This window comes from Nothobranchius furzeri, chromosome 16 (assembly GCF_043380555.1).
Source record: "Nothobranchius furzeri strain GRZ-AD chromosome 16, NfurGRZ-RIMD1, whole genome shotgun sequence".
In the NCBI taxonomy this organism is placed as follows: domain Eukaryota; kingdom Metazoa; phylum Chordata; class Actinopteri; order Cyprinodontiformes; family Nothobranchiidae; genus Nothobranchius; species Nothobranchius furzeri.
In genome coordinates this window covers 21,983,722-22,000,865 of record NC_091756.1, presented here as the reverse complement: position 1 = coordinate 22,000,865, position 17,144 = coordinate 21,983,722, and the positions used below count along the sequence as shown (strand labels likewise).

The 17,144-nt window shown below is 41.5% G+C and overlaps 1 protein-coding gene across 4 annotated transcripts in view; it reads right to left on the bottom strand.

Moving 5' to 3' along the window:
- The window catches only part of abcc3 (ATP-binding cassette, sub-family C (CFTR/MRP), member 3), a 114,757-nt gene extending 101,032 nt beyond the window's left edge, over positions 1-13,725 (bottom strand). For all 4 annotated transcript variants that reach the window (XR_008565501.2, XR_001573296.3, XM_054748957.2 and 1 more), the window contains exon 1: positions 13,492-13,725. Coding sequence is in view for 2 of the 4 variants with exons in the window: in XM_054748957.2 (XP_054604932.2) it covers positions 13,492-13,527 (36 nt within the window). In the remaining 2 variants the exon portion in view is untranslated. The remainder of the gene's footprint in view (positions 1-13,491) is intronic.
- Positions 13,726-17,144: the final 3,419 nt, after the last annotated feature.

Sequence of the window (17,144 nt, the reverse complement as noted above, 5' to 3'; positions counted from 1 at the left end):
GAAAAGGGAACTTACCTCAGGCGAATGACACGCCTTTGTTTGACCCTTAACCAATCAGAGTGAGTCATAGTAATATATTAGTGCCCCGCTTGTTTTCATTTGTGTGTGAACAAACATGGCTTCGGCCGCGGCTGAGCGACAACGAGGTTTTCGTTTCGAAGAGGAACGCAGGGTTTCCTTAGCGCGCGGCGCTAACAACTTAGCGACGTGACATGTCTCGGAGAAAGCGTAAAAACACGTTGGACGCTTCTTCTGAAGCAGGAAAATAACACCGCTTCTTAAGCAGAGCACGACGCCGCCTCGGCTCGTCCACCCTCTGCCGAGCCGGTGTCGGTACCGGACTGAGCTCGGTCACTGGGTCGCTGGAGCTGCCCCGTGACTGCGGGTTTCATCAGACTCGTAGTTTCTTGTTTTTGGTGGGGACCCCCTGTAATTTACCGCTCCCTCCTGCAGTCTTCCCCTATTACAATTTAAAATGATTCTGTAAATCCGTGTATCAATAGAAACAATCTCTGCCTCTGCCAGCTGCAGTAAATGTAGTCTCCAAATAATAAGAGGTGCATTCATCTGTGTATCTCCTTTGATCCGCATTAGTGATATTCTCAGCACCAGAACAGGGAAGCAAAGAAAGATTCCTGAGTTTGTTAGTAATTTTATTTATTAGGTGCATCTAACCTGTTCTATTTTTCTCTGAAATGAGATCAAATCAGTGCTTCTATGGGTTGTCTCCAATCTGCACTGGAAAATTTTACTTTATTTAGAGACTTGTTGCAGAAAATATTCAGAATGCGCAGTTTTTTGCTACCACAAGCGATCTCTGGTCCAGCCGCACATCAGAGCCGTATTTGAGCTTAACTATCCACTACATGAGCAACTGGGAGCTACATAGTATTTTGAACAAGTTAATGTTTGCACAATACGTTTGCAATTGACATGTTTGCACTTTAAATATGTTTACGATTTTAATTTATGTTAAGTTACTTGAAAAACGAGAAAAACTGATTTTTGTAATTGTTTCTCTCAGGGCTTTTATCATCTCTGGTGTGAGCTTAAAATATAAGTGTGTTAGCACTGTGCTGATTACCCCTAATATGAATAAATGTTTATTTATTCAATGTTTCTCTTCTTTAATACGCAATTGATGTTATGCTATTCATGGATAAAAAATCGTGATAAAATCGAAATTGTGATAAAATATTGGAAAAATCGTGATATTCTATTTTTGCCATATCGCCCAGCCATAGTTCCAACTATAGGGGGATCACACTCCTCAGCCTCCCTGGAAAGGTCTACGCCAAGGTACTGGAGAGGAGGGTCCGATCGATAGTTGAATCTCAGATTGAGGAGGAGCAGTGTGGTTTTCGTCCTGGCCGTGGAACTGTGGACCAGCTCTATACCCTTGCAAGGGTGATGGAGGGGGCATGGGAGTTTGCCCAACCAATCCACATGTGTTTTGTGGATTTGGAGAAGGCTTATGACCGTGTCCCCAGGGGCACCCTGTGGGGGACGCTGCAGGAGTATGGGGTGGGTGGCTTTCTGTTAAGGGCCATTCAGTCCCTTTACCAGAGGAGCGTGAGTTTGGTCCGCATAGCCGGTAGTAAGTCTGACCTGTTCCCGGTGAGGGTTGGACTCTGCCAGGGCTGCCCTTTGTCACCGGTTCTGTTCATTACCTTTATGGACAGAATTTCTAGGCATAGCCGTGGTGTGGAGTGTGTCGAGTTTGGTGGCAGGAGAATCTCGACTCTGCTTTTTGCGGATGATGTGGTCCTCCTAGCTTCATCCAGCTCTGACCTTCAGCTCTTGCTGGGTAGGTTCATGGCCGATCTACATTCCAATCCTCACCTATGGTCATGAGCTTTGGGTAATGACTGAAAGAACGAGATCGCGGATACAAGCGGCCGAAATGAGTTTCCTCCGTAGGGTGGCCGGGCTCAGCCTTAGAGATAGGGTGAGGAGCTCGGACATTCGGGAGGGACTCGGAGTAGAACCGCTGCTCCTCCGGATCGAAAGGAGCCAGTTGAGGTGGTTTGGGCATCTGGTCAGGATGCCTCCTGGACGCCTCCCCGGGGAGGTGTTTCGGGAATGTCCTGCCGGCAGGAGGCCCCCTGGTCGACCCAGGACACGTTGGAGAGGTTACATCTCCAATCTGGTCCGGGAACGCCTTGGGGTCCTGCCGGTGGAGCTGGTGGAGAAGGCCGGGGAGAGGACGGTCTGGAGCTCCCTAGTTGGGATGCTGCCCCCGCGACCCGGACCCGGATAAGCGGAGGAAGACGACGACAATGACTTCAAACCAAACGAAACACGAACGGTTAAACTCTATAGCGGTAAGGTGTCTGTTGCCTTTTGTAATTATCATCAAGTGTTTATAATGCACTACCGGCATGTTTGCTATGTTTGTTACCATACTGGGATTTAGCCTGAAACAACAGTGTTTGTAGTAAATGTTCTATATGCATATGTACATACAATGTTAACTGTACATAAAATAACCTAATGTTTTATAGGTTCAAATAGACACAGAATCTTGTTTTATTCATTCTACTGGTAGTTTATTTTGCTCACATTGAAATTGAGGCCTGTCTCGAATTCTGACCTCCTTCCAAAAAAGGCTTGAATAAGGCTTGAGTAAATAAAGGCCCGGGCCTGTATTAGAGTATTTATGGTATGTCTTTCAGCTCAGATGAACATGGTGCCACAGTTCGGACAAAGCTGTGCAAACTAGACTGTAATGTTCTGCAAATTTATGTAGTAAAACAACTAAATTATGAGGCTGAAATTTCAGTGTTATTCTCATGTCATGTTGTGTTCTCATATGTTTATATTTTAGAGACTTACTTGTCCGTGAAAAGTTCATCGACTCTGCATCAACCGAGGTATTCCTTAAATTTGAAGCGTCTGAGCAATAGTCTAACGCTATTGGTTAGTTCTGGTCGACGTTCAGTTTCCTATTGCAAAGAGCTATGCGGGGCAGGTGGCGCACTTAGTAAATAAATATATATATATATATATACACGTATTGCTTACATTTTGTCACAGTACATGATGAGACAATCGCTTTTACGGATTTCTGAAAGGGGAAAACTCCGGAAAGCAGCTTTAATTTCTCAAAAATTTCTGAGGAAGAATGCACAAGATTAAGATTTAACAGTTGGTTAAATTCTGTGTTCAAAAACTAATTCATCTTCAGAACTTTTGTGCACCAACTGATAATATTAGTGACATTTTAGCATGTAAATATGGTGGAATAGATTTAGATTTTAGTCATTGGCTGAACATTACCTCAGCATTGGTGTCGAATGAACTAACATTGGTCGACCTATAATCGCTTTTAAATATTAATTCAGTATCAAAAAATAAATTATTGCAATATTTCAGTGTATCGATACTTTCTTCCATTCCTAATTTTGTACATAATAATTTTATAGATGACAACAGCAGGGTCTGTCATTGTTTTACAGGCAGGTTATACGACTTGCATTTAGTTGATCTTTGAATTCAAAAGAGGTCATTTAAACAAAAGCAAAGTTTTTTCAAAAAAATTTTCTCAAATAATTAAAATCAGAAATATTTTAGTTCATTATATTTTTCAGATTCAACAAAACAAAAATTTGCCCAGTAAAGCAGAAAACATTGGTTTAAAAAGCCTAACCTAGCATGACATAAATATCAAATATAATTCTTATAATACATGTTTTTATATGTTTTCTAGCATGCTGTGAATGTTAGAAGCTACATATTCTGAACTTCTGATAGACTAAAGATAATAGTCAAACAAAGGGTTTTGTGTATTTTATGTGAATTTGACTGATAACTTTTTTAAGACACAACTCTGGAAGATATTGCACAATGTGAAAACCACTTTTAACTGTTTGCTAATGGGAAGTTCTCCCAAATTTTTGCCTCTTTTGATTTTTGCAAACTTTTATTATCTCAAAATTGTTCAATTCAAACTGTGTCAACTGAAACTATGGGGTAAGTATCTTGTTTACCTCTGGACATCCAACACAGAGTTTCACTGTTCAGAGAGTACTAATGTGGAGCTGTAGCAAAAGGAAGTGGTCATTTAATTTACATACCAACAACATATCGTGTCAACATGTACAATAAAATTATTCAAGTTGAGCCAAACTAGTGAACAAATGGTGCATTAACATCTGGCTCAGACCAGTCTAGCTCTGGTGGGGCAATTGTGTTCACACATGGGTGATTTGTGGATTTTCTGTGCTGAGCTGACCTTTTTTTGGACCTGCTTTATAGCAGTCAGATTTGTCCGAAGCCAGCACAACACACCCACTATCAACTTAAAATGTTCTCAGACTTATACGTCACTCTACTCTCATCATGGCGTTGGTCAAAGAGTCACATGCACAAATATATCACCCATCATCTTTTACTGGACTGACGATTGGCTCTGGGAAAAATTACACAAACTGCCCAACCCTACTGTGACATATCAGCCTTTAAACACAGCCTTTACAGAACGCAACTGCTGAATTTGGACACAACCAAATATGTGATGACCTGAACACAGACCGGAAGTGAGCTAGCATTAGCCTCACCTTCTGCTTACTCTTCCATGAGAAAACACAAATCTACAGAAGAGAAACGTGGGTTTATTAGAGGCCGTTGTTGGATGTTCAGAATTAGATATTATGATATGAAAATATTTAAAACAGTAGTCACATTTACACAAACACAAAAAATCGGAATAAAAACCTGTATAGAGCCTTTCAGAGTTGGAGGACTCCAAAGCACTTTACACTACAGTTTATTATTCATTCACACACTGATGGTGATGAGCTACATGGTTGCCACAGCTGCCCTGAGGCGCACTGACAGAGGCAAGAACTTCGGTTTTGAGCGAACACTGGAGTGTCTGTCGCCGCTGCTCTCTGGCAAACTTATTTATTTATTTTTCCCTCGTTGTTGTAAAGTGTCCTTGGGTGTCATGAAAGGCACCGTTAAATAAAATGTATTATTATTTATTTATTAAGGCTGCCGAGCACAGGCGGCATGAGTCCCTTCGACCACCACAAGCAGGCAAGGTGGGTTAAGTGTCTTGCACAAGGACACAACAAAATTCTCTGGCCGGAATCGAACCTGCAACCTTACCTGCTGAACTACTGCTGCCTACCAGTGTGTATATGTTGTATTTTTCCTTTTACTGTATATTGTAGGGATGTGAATCTTAGAGCGACTCATGATTTGATTCGATTCAGATTCTTGGGGTGCCGATTCGATTCAGAATCGATTCTCAACTTAAATCGATTCACAATCAGTATTAACAAAGAGTGTCAGCTCCAGGATGAACTACTTTGTTGTACAAGTTAGTTAAAGCTATGGGACATTTTTATTTGACTTTAAACCGGTCATGCTCCAAAAATGCTAATTTACAAGGTAAACTAAAGTGATTCTAAAACTGTAAACAGAAGCAATCTTTTGACAAAAAGGCAACATTTATTTTTGCTTACCTTGTAAAATATAACAAACCTGTAGTTACCCAACAGTAGCTTTGAAAGTAATACGGTCAAATACTTTTTAAGTGTCTGTGGAAACAAGTTACATGAGTAATCCTGAGTACTCATTTATCAACTTAGAAAATAAATATGAGAATATCTCAAATTTCTGAGTATGGAAAAAATTACATTCTAGTCCCCACTTGTCAGCAGATTCAAACATAAATCATCTCAGTTTATGGGACCACAAAAGTAAACGGAGTACTGACTCTCCTAACAAAGATCAAAAAAGTGCATTTCAAACTTGTACCATGCCAAATATTTCAGTTCTTGGAATCGATTCTGAATGTTTGTGAATCGATTCTGAACCTTTATAAACAGTGTTGGGCAAGTTACTTCAAAACTGTAATGCATTATTTATTACTTGTTACCCTCATTTTAAAGTAATTCATTACATTACAATATTACTGATTTTAAAATGTAAGGCATTACACTACTTTTGCATTACTCTAAGTTACTTTCAACAAAACAACTCCAGTATAAGTTTGGTAATCTGATGCCTGGTGAACTCATGACACATCCGGTGGAAGGTGATGTGGTGTCTGAGCTAGGATTGCTGTTAAAAACAGTTCTTTAGAAGGATTGTTTATGTAATAAATGCAACAACAATCTGTACTCTCAGCACGCTGCCATCTTATATTAGCTGAGCAGGGAGTGAGGTGGTGGGGGCTCCAAGCCTATTTGCCTTGGTCCCCAAATGCCTTGATACGGCCCTGGATGTGGGACTGACTTCTGGGGTGATCTGATTCTATCACATGTATAAATATTAAATGCTTATGTATATTATTGCTTTTCCCTGGTAAAAATGAGTATTGGGGATAAATCTACCTACATTTTTTCTTTTCAAGCACTTAGTTTTGTTTTCTTGATTTTATTTGAATAACTTCCTGCTCTTTCTCTCTCTAACCTTCCTGCATGCTGCATGTTCTCTCTGTCTTCCAGAAAAAACAGTTTCCTAGATTTTCTACTTTCTAACTAATCAGCCAAAGGGATCTTCACATGTGCGGCGCTCCAGCAGCAATGAGTTGAAATCACCGGAGCCCAGATTAACTCAGCTGAGGCAAAGCACGTCAGAAAAGTACAGAATACCAGAGAACATGCGCTGATATGAACGATCGCAGGTGAATTATTTTGTTTTAGTGGAGCGATTTTGTGAACGTTACAGCGGCCGCGCGCAGGATGCAGCTGGAGTAGTTGAGCCGGTACCGCTGCGTCCTCTCTGCCCGCAAAGCTGAGTCCATAAATGAGGTAATATATGCAGATACTGGAACTTTTTTCGGGTTTCCCGCAATTTGAATTTTTAAGAAACGCAGTTTGATTCTGGGTTTAAAAATGCATTGTAATTACCACATTACTGACAATTGTACCGAGTAAATATTACCATTTTCTTTTCCTGTAATGCCTTACATTACCACATTACAGCAAAAAGCAATGCATTACAGTAATTAATTACTTTTGTACCGCGTTACTCCCAACACTGTTTATAAATAAGAATCCCGATTCAGACTTGAATCGATTTTTTTCAGCACCTCTAGTATATTGCAGTTATGGTTCTTAAATATTTATAAAACCTTCGGATACAAAAGCATTCCTTGGGTGACGATTATTGTTTTTGTTTTAGTCGTTTGATAGCCATCTAGCTACAAGTAGCTACATACTTCTACCTCACAAGTTGTGTCAAACAAACTAAAATATCTCAAAACTTGACCTCAGAGCTGCCATATTTTTACATTTTGAGAGATAAGAATTAGCCTAAGAGTTCGATGTGTAATTTGTCTATGGTATGTAAACGTTGTGTCATTAAAAGACTGAAAACCAAATAAAAATGTCCTTAATGAAACACAGACAGCTCTGTATAACTGGAACACCTTTTACAGCAATTCTGCTCAGATTTGTCACTATTTAGCAAATTTGGGATATTTTTCTATTGGATTAATACGCTTTTATTAATCCACTACAGGACACCCTACAGCTGATGGTTTAGTGGCATTTTAGAGAACTTCACATAGAACATTGTGTGAATGACACCTTTCTAAATATTTAGATATCTGACAAACTGGACCATCTCCAGTTAAATAACCCCCTTGCTGTAAGTGAAGAAGTCCTGCCACCATGACTTCTTCATTAACAGCAACTTCCTGTTTGCCGTTTCTATTCAGTTTTTCACCAACCCATCTCTAATAACCGCAGAAGAAACATAAAGCCATCTGACCGGTGCAGCCCCGACTTCTGGCTGGCTGCTCTTCCGGTCGGCTGTAATACAAGCTGCTTGCTGACAGTCTAAACTGTTGTTGCTGATAAATATGTTTTGGATGAGCCTGTTAATGTGGGAATGCGATGCTCTGAATGCTCTCTGCCTCCGCTGTGGCGGTGTGTACAAAGACAAAACCAGGACGAGCATATGATTTAAAAGCCATAAAGAAATCCTCATCTAACACAAAGGTAGAGAATCAGGGCTTTGTTGGTTGTTTAGCTCAGTGGTTCCCAACCTTTTTCCTTAAGGGACCCCGTGCCTGTGTCAAAGACAAGCCAGGACCCCCCCCCACACACACACACACACACACCTCCGAGCTGCATACACACATTAAAAGTGATTTACTACAAACTTTACAGACAAACAAAGTTATAACTATTATATTAATAAGCTTTTATTAATCCACTACAGCTGATGGTTTAGGGCTGCATGGTGGCGCAGTGGTTAGCACTGTTGCCACGCAGCACAAAGGTTGCAGGTTCGAAACTCGGTTGCGGCCTTTCTGCGTGGAGTTGCGTGTTCTCCCCATGCATGCGTGGAGTTCCTCCGGGTACTCCGGTTTCCCCCACAGATCACAACGTGCCCTACAGGTTAACTATTGTACGTTGCTTTGGATAAAAGCGTCTGCCAAATAAATAAACAAACATATTAGTCGATTCATGATGATGTCAACATGTAATAGCTATACATTTATGAATAACACGATTAGTCGACTATTAAAATGGTCGTTTGAGGCAGCCCTAGTGGCATCCACTGGTTCAGAGCACTGGAGAATAATGGTGAATATTTATTTCATGGCTTCTGATTCTCATCAGCTTTTTGGGGCTATAGTTTGTAAACTGTCAGCAAGCTCCTGGGACGAAAGCATGTAACCACACAAAGGCTATCTACTTCATTACACAAGGCTTTTTAAATGTTAACACCTGAAGTCATTTTAAAAAAAAACTAAAGCTTGTTTCTGTGCTGCACAAAAACTCTGAAGATGTCCCTACTGAGCGAGAGGGACAGAGCTGCAAGCTGCCTTGAAGGGCCCGTTTGGACTTTTTGAAGGTTGTTATCTCAGGATCTTAACTGCAGCAGACAGCAGTCCATGCAGCTACTGTTTGGAGCCAGAAGTTGAGTTACCAGCTGGTCAGGACCAGGATTAAAGCAGATTACAGCCATTTTACAACCTCTACAATCTACAACATACATGTGAATGCAATCTGATGCATCATCATACCTATCACTTTTGCGTTACTACTATTTTAGTAACAGGCTCCAGTCCTGCTGCTGCAAAGCCAAAGTTCTAAACCGAACCCTCTGTTGACTAAAGACAACACAAAGAGCCGTCTCACATTTACATCAACACACCTGAATAATCCCAGAGTTAAGGGAAAACGTTCTGAGGACTGATGAGACAAAAGGTGTTACAACCAGTTATTAGGATTAGGAGTTTTTCACATGGAGCCCAGATGGTCCGGATCGCTGTTCCCTTATAAATGAAATTTTCATTTAAAAACCTCATTTTCCATCTACTCAACTTACCCTGACACTGACACGTGTTTGATGATCTGAAACATTTAAGTGAAAACAGATGAGTAGAGAGAGATTTTAAAGGGGCATCATGAAGTTTGACAGCCAAAACATGTATAGAAATAATAAATGTCTTCTTCATACATTCTCCTGCAATGCCCTGGTCCTGTAGAATGAGCCCTGGCATTTTTACTGTGATTGCCTGTTGTTCTGTAAAATCACAGAAAGAGAGAGATGCTCGGGTCGAGCAGGCTGCTTCATGCGTGTTCACGCTCAGGCATAGCCCGTAGCATTTGCTATCCGTAGCTTTAGTCTTTGTTGCTGTTCCTAACGCCTAGTGACAAAGCTAGCTACATTTCTGAGGACCCTTAGCTACTTTCTGTGGAACTTTCTTCTAGATATTTCCTGCAAATTAGCAACAAAATAGCCATTTTCACTCCGAACCATTCTTTGAACGTTGTTTCAGCTGTGATCAAGGATATAAATGTTACAGATACTTAAGATGTCACTGGTGCTTTAGCTCACCTAGTATGACGTCGGACTTCCATGCAGAAGAGCCAGGTTTGATTCTGGGTGTGAATAATTTTGTTATTTAGAGTTTCTTTTTTACATTAATGGTATATTTTTTTACAGTAAGATGCCCAAATTTTTATTTGAGACTCGCCGAACGGCATTGAATTCACAGATACAAAAGATGTGGGTTCAACTTTCATTTTGGAACAATTTTTCAAGCAAGGGAAGGGAATGGTCTGAGCATGCAGGAGGACTGACCCATCTTAAACCTTTGTCGGCTGTGCTGAAGAGAAAGGTACAGAACCAAATTATTTAATTAATTAGCTGCATGTTATCCTGTCCTCCGGGCCACCCACGCACTCTCACACACACACACACACACACACACAGGACTGTCTCAGCTGTTATTTTCGTTAAGGAGTGTGCACGTGCAGCATGCGCGCCTCGTGCACGAGCCTACTATTGAAGCTGCCGTTACGCTTTTGCCTGAGGGGACAATCACGAGCATAAAAATTCTAAACTCCTTAAAGTCCCTTTAAGTTTTTTTTCGGGGGGGGGGGGGGGGGGGGGGGGGCCTGACCCACAGGTCACCCAATTCAAGTGAACTTTCATAATGTGTTTTAGTGCAATAACACTTTTGTCTTAAAGGCATCACTCCAGCTGCAGCATCAAGACTACAGACATCCCTTCAATTGTTCGCAATTAAGGCCCGTACCATAACAGAATGTCGCTCTCTCAGGTTTCCTCTTTCTGCTCCATAAACACACAGATACGCTGCGGAAAAGCCACGGCGAACAGACAAACACAGTGGCTGTCTCACAAACAGGTGGTTTATACACCGTGGTCCCACGCTGTGACCCTTCACTCACTATTAATAAACTTTACATAAAGGCATCACAAAAGCCAGCCCCTCCGCAGGTTTTGATCCAGGTAAAAGGCGTTTCTGTGCACGTCGCGTGTGCCAGAATACGGGCCAATGAGGCAGCAGCTTCGGTTACCTCATGTCTGAACACAGCGCTCTTCTCAGAATCATATGGATCGCCATGGAAACACAACATTAAGCATGAAGCAAACGATAAGCCTAAATGATGATTGGTGTCCGTGTGGACGTTTCACGTGAATGGCAAACATAGCAGAGCCAGGTGCTGAGCATATAAACCTGCAGGATCATTAACCTTTGGGAGGCTCCTCTCGAGTCCCGTCTGACACAAAAACATGTTGTTATTAATTAGTCATGATAGAGTTTGACGCAGTCATTATTAATGACTGCCTCAAACTTTATCAACATAATTTCCTTTCCTTTTGTATGGATGCCAATTATTAACTCCAGCTTCGTCGTGGTAACACATGTTCAAGGATGCATTGACAAACTAACATTACACTAAATAACTGTTTTCTGAGGTAATACTCAACATGTTCAGCTAGAAAATGTAAAAAATAATAACGATTTATTAATAAATGAATAAATAAATACTGTCAACAAAATACAATTTTCAGTAATGCTTCAACGTTTTATAAAAATAAAGTAAAACTAGAGGTTTACTTTGAACAAGAACTATTTATTACATTAAGACGTGTTGTTCTTGTTAGAACAGTTTAATGGATTTCAGCTTAAACTGAAGATTTTAATCCGCATCTTTCACACTAAATGTTATTGGTTTAGTAAGAAACAAAGCTATTTACAGTGGTTATTCAGCCACTAAGATCCCATGAACCCCGTTTCTACTCTGATGTATGACATCCATAACAAACATAGACTTAAAAGGGCTAAATCAAACCTGACCAGAGTTGTGGTCGTGTTTATGGCAGCCTGTCAGTTAAACACATCTGGTGTCTGGATGGTAGGAAATTAATAAACCCGACACGAGTGTTAAAATAAAAGCATCAGTGGATCAACGCACACAACTCTAAAAAAGGGAAAAGTGGAACTGTTAGGGCAAAACTAAAAAATTGTGTTTTTTTTTACTTAAAGAGCAAGTCACCCCCAAATTAACTTTTTTTTGCTGATAAACTAAATAAACGAGTGTCTAATCGTGCTGCAGACACGCGTCGTCAATGATTTGGTACTTCAGTGCATCTTAGTTAAAATTTGAATATTCTGCCTAAAACTGGCAGTGTTGTGCCGTTGTCGGGTAAAAACTCTGCACTGCATTTTAATTTAAATCTGCCACCGCTGTTGGCTAAGAGGTATGCTATGATGTCAATTGGTACATTATGATGTCACAATGCTGTGGTGAGCCTGTGTGTGTGTGTATTTGTTAGCAGCTCCGCCTTCTCGGTCTGCCAGGCAACAGCATGTGTTGCATTTTTCAAACATGAAGTGGGAGTGGAGTTAGACTCTGGTAGGGGTTGACTTGCTCTTTAAGTCACAGAAACACAAACCAGAACAAGATGCTGAGAAGGAAACCGCTCGTGTTAGCATTATTAAAGCGCATAAAAATAACTGACGTAAATACAATGTACCCACTAGCCACATGTATGGTAAGCCAATCTATCATATAAATGTTCATTTTTTGTTGATAAAGTTCTTTCTCATCAAAACGAACACTTCAGCTATCACAAGTTTCATCTTAGATATTCAAAGTAAAACTGTGGCGTCTCATTAAAAACATGCGCTTTTTGAGAAGTTAAAAAGTCCTTCCATACATGATTAACAAAAACATTATAGATATGTACAAACGTAGTTTAGATTAGGGGTAAAACGATGCATCAGTCGGCCAATGTATCGGGCCAATATTTACCAGATTTTATTGGTCGGCATCAGCCAATATTTGTCCTTAGTAAAGCAGACTTAAAGTCAGGCACATCCGTGGGCAGCCCGGTGCTGTTGCAGAATTTAATTTAAATGTATGTTTACGTTGACGAATAATATCTGCATAATAAATACTCTAAATTACTTTTATTTGCATATCTGACTTTAACACTGAACAGTGCACAACGTTGAGATTTAACAGTTAAATTCTGAGTTCAAAAACTGATTCAGCTTCAGTAAATTTGTGCATCAACGGACGTTAATAGTGACATTTCAGCATGAAAATAAGGTGGGAAATGTCTAGATCAAATATCGATATCGGCCATGAAAATCGGCAGTACATATCGGCCATTGGCTGACCACCTACATCGGTATCGGTGTAGAAGAAAAACCACTATGGTGACCTCTAGCTTAGATAACTATGAAGGCTTTGATGGAATGTAATTTCATAATACCGGTATAAACAGAACTCTAAATAGCAGGCTCTTTGTTTAGTCACATTGAGCTGAACTGGTCGGGTGTGACTTTAACAATGAGTTTGATTAACACCAGTTAGATTAGAAGTGAGGACCTCCTGCTCTGTTTGTGCCCCAGAACACCTGGACCCACCTGTATCTATAAACCTGCGCTGACGCCGCTCCCACCAGAGCGGTGATGGGTGGAGGTAACTGGGTGCTATCGCTGGACCAGCTAGCTACTCACGGGGAAGTTTCAGAAGGCGTGTAAACTCTCGTCCACCACCATGACGTGAAGGTGGATGAGAGTCCACACCACCAGCCTCCTTCCTGCTAAACCGAAAGTAGGCAAATCAACAAGTCATTAAGCTGGTTAACATCGCGTTAGCTGGGGTATTTATAGCTGCTCCAGAGGGCAGGAAACACATACTAGCAAAGGTAACTTTAGCAGTAACCGGTGCCCGGGCTGCTGGTCCAGGTACTCACCCAGAACTGGAGTTCCGGACCGCACAGCCAGTCCATCTTTCCGTCGAGCTTCAGAAGCACCGGTGATCTGTTTATCCCGTCTCCAGCAGAAATGCCTCCCAACAGACAGCCCTTCTTCTTCTGCTTCTTCTCTTCTTTTTTATCTGTCTTCACGCTGCAACAAGCTCGCGCGCGTGGTCACCTACCACACCGACAGGTACCGGAGAAGCCTCCTCGCTTCTGGGAGCTGTTGACCAGTCTCCTCCTAACGGTATGAGCCGTCCTGACTCGCTCCTTCCGCTCTGCCGAGGCACGAAAAGGAGAAGTCATTTGGAAGCAGCCAAAAGAGTTCTCCGACAGGAGGAGGCTGGGAAAGGCAGGGCTCCGGTTTACTAAAGCCCGCCCCTCTCCGATCCAGCTCCGGGGTCGGCCCCTCTTCAAGCGCACCATGACTCAGCAGTTTGGTGTGCTGCAGAGTCATTACGGCGCGGTTTAGAGGAGAGGAAAGGGAAAGGTAAACTCAAATGACCTGAGAGTGGTTTCATAGTTTCTCTAAATTACTGAAACATGCTTGTGTTCATTATCAGGTTATTGTCCGTAAATGTACAGAAAAATAATATCAGTCAAATGCAAGCATTAGTGTATCACCATCATGATCATCATTACCTTTCTCACCATCACTAACATTCTTATCAATATAATTATCATCATTACCCTCAATATCATCATCATCATCCTCATGATCATCCTCATCACCATCATGATCATCAATACCCTTCTCACCACCATCACTATCATTATAATCACTATCATCATTATCATTACCCTCATTATCATCACCACCATCCACATGATCATCCTCATCACCATCATGATCATCAATACCCTTCTCACCACCATCACTATCATTATCATCACTATCATTATCATCATTATCATCACCACCATCCTCATGATCATCCTCATCACCATCATGATCATCAATACCCTTCTCACCACCATCACTATCATTATAATCACTATCATCATTATCATTACCCTCATTATCATCACCACCATCCACATGATCATCCTCATCACCATCATGATCATCAATACCCTTCTCACCACCATCACTATCATTATCATCACTATCATTATCATCATTATCATTGCCCTCATTATCATCACCACCATCCACATGATCATCCTCATCACCATCATGATCATCAATACCCTTCTCACCACCATCACTATCATTATCATCACTATCATTATCATCATTATCATTGCCCTCATTATCATCACCAGCATCATCCTCATGATCATCATCATCCTCATCACCATCATGATCATCATTACCCTCATCATCATCACCACCATCATCATTCTCATGATCATCATCATCACTATCATTATCATCATTACCCTCATCTTCTTCACCATCACTATCATTATGACCATCATGATCATCATCACCCTCATTATTATCACCGTCACTATCATCCTCGTCACTAGAGCCCTGCACAGGCCTAAAATCTGAGCCCATGTCCAGCCCGGCCCGAGGGGGTGGAGCCCCAGCCCGACCCGGCCCGAAAAGGTTTTCAGGATTCTCTGGCCCGGCCCGAGCCAGAGAAATGAAAACAAAGTGCGTCAATCCTGACCAATGTGTTAAAATACGTGCAGGATACGATCAATTTGTTTTTCCCTCGTTTACCATCACGGAGATGACGGCGCACTGGCTGTGGTGGTAATAAAGTTAAATTTGATCTCTTTCCAACAATTTTCACAAGAAAACAGAACAGTCAAAAGCAGTGCTTGAGTTGACCGGATAGTTCCAGAATAGAAAGAATTACCCCGACGCATGCAGACGAACTGACATTTTATTCGTTACACACATCGCAAATGTAGCTAAATCACCCAAGAAAAGATTCCCATCTGAGCTGCTCAGCGCAGCTCGCTGTCAGCGCACATGTGCACAGCGAGCTGAAGTTGTGGGGAGAGGTTTGGAGCGCATCGCAGAACCAGAGCACATGCGGGAAGATTCCTCCCACTGAAGCGAGTGTTCTCCAAACCCTGTCGCTCAGAGAGACTTGTCACTTAGAAAATGTTCCCTGATTATGAAACTTTGGCTGAATAGTGCTTCTTCCTGTCTCAAATGTGGCGACACATCCAGGAGGAGAATCCCAGAATCTCTTCAGCTCAGACAGCTTATATTAAGCACAAGCGTGACGCGTTGGACCTGTTCAGGTTTACGCAGACAATCTTTACATAGAATTGACTTACAGAAATAAAATTAATTCAGTAAAATATAAAGCATTTTATTTAAATATCCATTCATTATTTTACAAGCACAGAGAGCCGCATCAGATGGATGGAAGAGCCGCGGGTTGTGACATGTTTTCTCCAGGACCAAAGAGGACGCAAACTCAATACATCTCTTTTATTGTGAGGTAATATTTTCTCCGAGTTTTGCGGTTGTTGGCGGGAGTAGACATGCACGCTGCAGGTGCGGGCGGGAGTGTAACACACGTTGCAGTTGCAGGCGGTAATGGTCAGAAATTCAGCGGGAGCGGGCAGGAGCGGGATGAAGAAAACAGTCCCACGCAGGGCTCTACTGCTGCGTTTGTGTTTCAATTTTTTTTTAATGAATTTGATTAAAAATAAAGGCGCCCGGCCCGGCCCGTGTCCGAGGTAATTGCACAGTCATTGGCCCGAAGCCCGGCCCGACGGCCCTCGGGCCGACCCGACCCGAGGGCCTAGGGCTTCAGTGCAGGGCTCTACTCGTCACCACCATCACCATCACTATCATCGTCGTCAACATCATTAACATCATTACCTTCATCGTCATCACTATCATCATTGCCGTCATTATAATCACCATCATTATCATCATTACCCTCATCATCATCACCATCATTATCATCATTACCCTCATCTTCTTCACAATCATCATTACCCTGATCATAATCACCATCATTATCATCATTACCCTCATCTTCTTCACCATCACTATCATTATGACCATCATGATCATCATCACCCTCATTATTATCACCATCACTATCATCCTCGTCACCATCATCACCATCACTATCATCCTCGTCACCATCATCACCATCACTATCATCGTCATCAACATCACTATCATCATTACCCTCATCATAATCACCATCATTATCACCATCACTCTCATCCTCATCACCATCATTATCATCATTACTCTCATCATCATCACATCACTATCATTAACGTCACCACCATCACCATCACTATCAAGATCATCAACATCACTATCGTCATTACCCTCATCATAATCACCATCATTATCATCATTGCCCTCATCATCATCACCATCATTATCATCATTACTCTTATAATAATCACTATCATCCTCATCACCATCATTATCATCATTACTCTCATCATCATCACATCACTATCATTATCATAACCACCATCACCATCACTATCATCCTCATCACCATCACTATCATCATTACCCTCATCATAATCACCATCATTATCATCATTGCCCTCATCATCATCACCATCATTATCATCATTACCCTTATAATAATCACTATCATCCTCATCACCATCATTATCATCATTACTCTCATCATCATCACATCACTGTCATTATCATCACCACATCACCATCACTATCATAATCATCAACATCACTATCATCA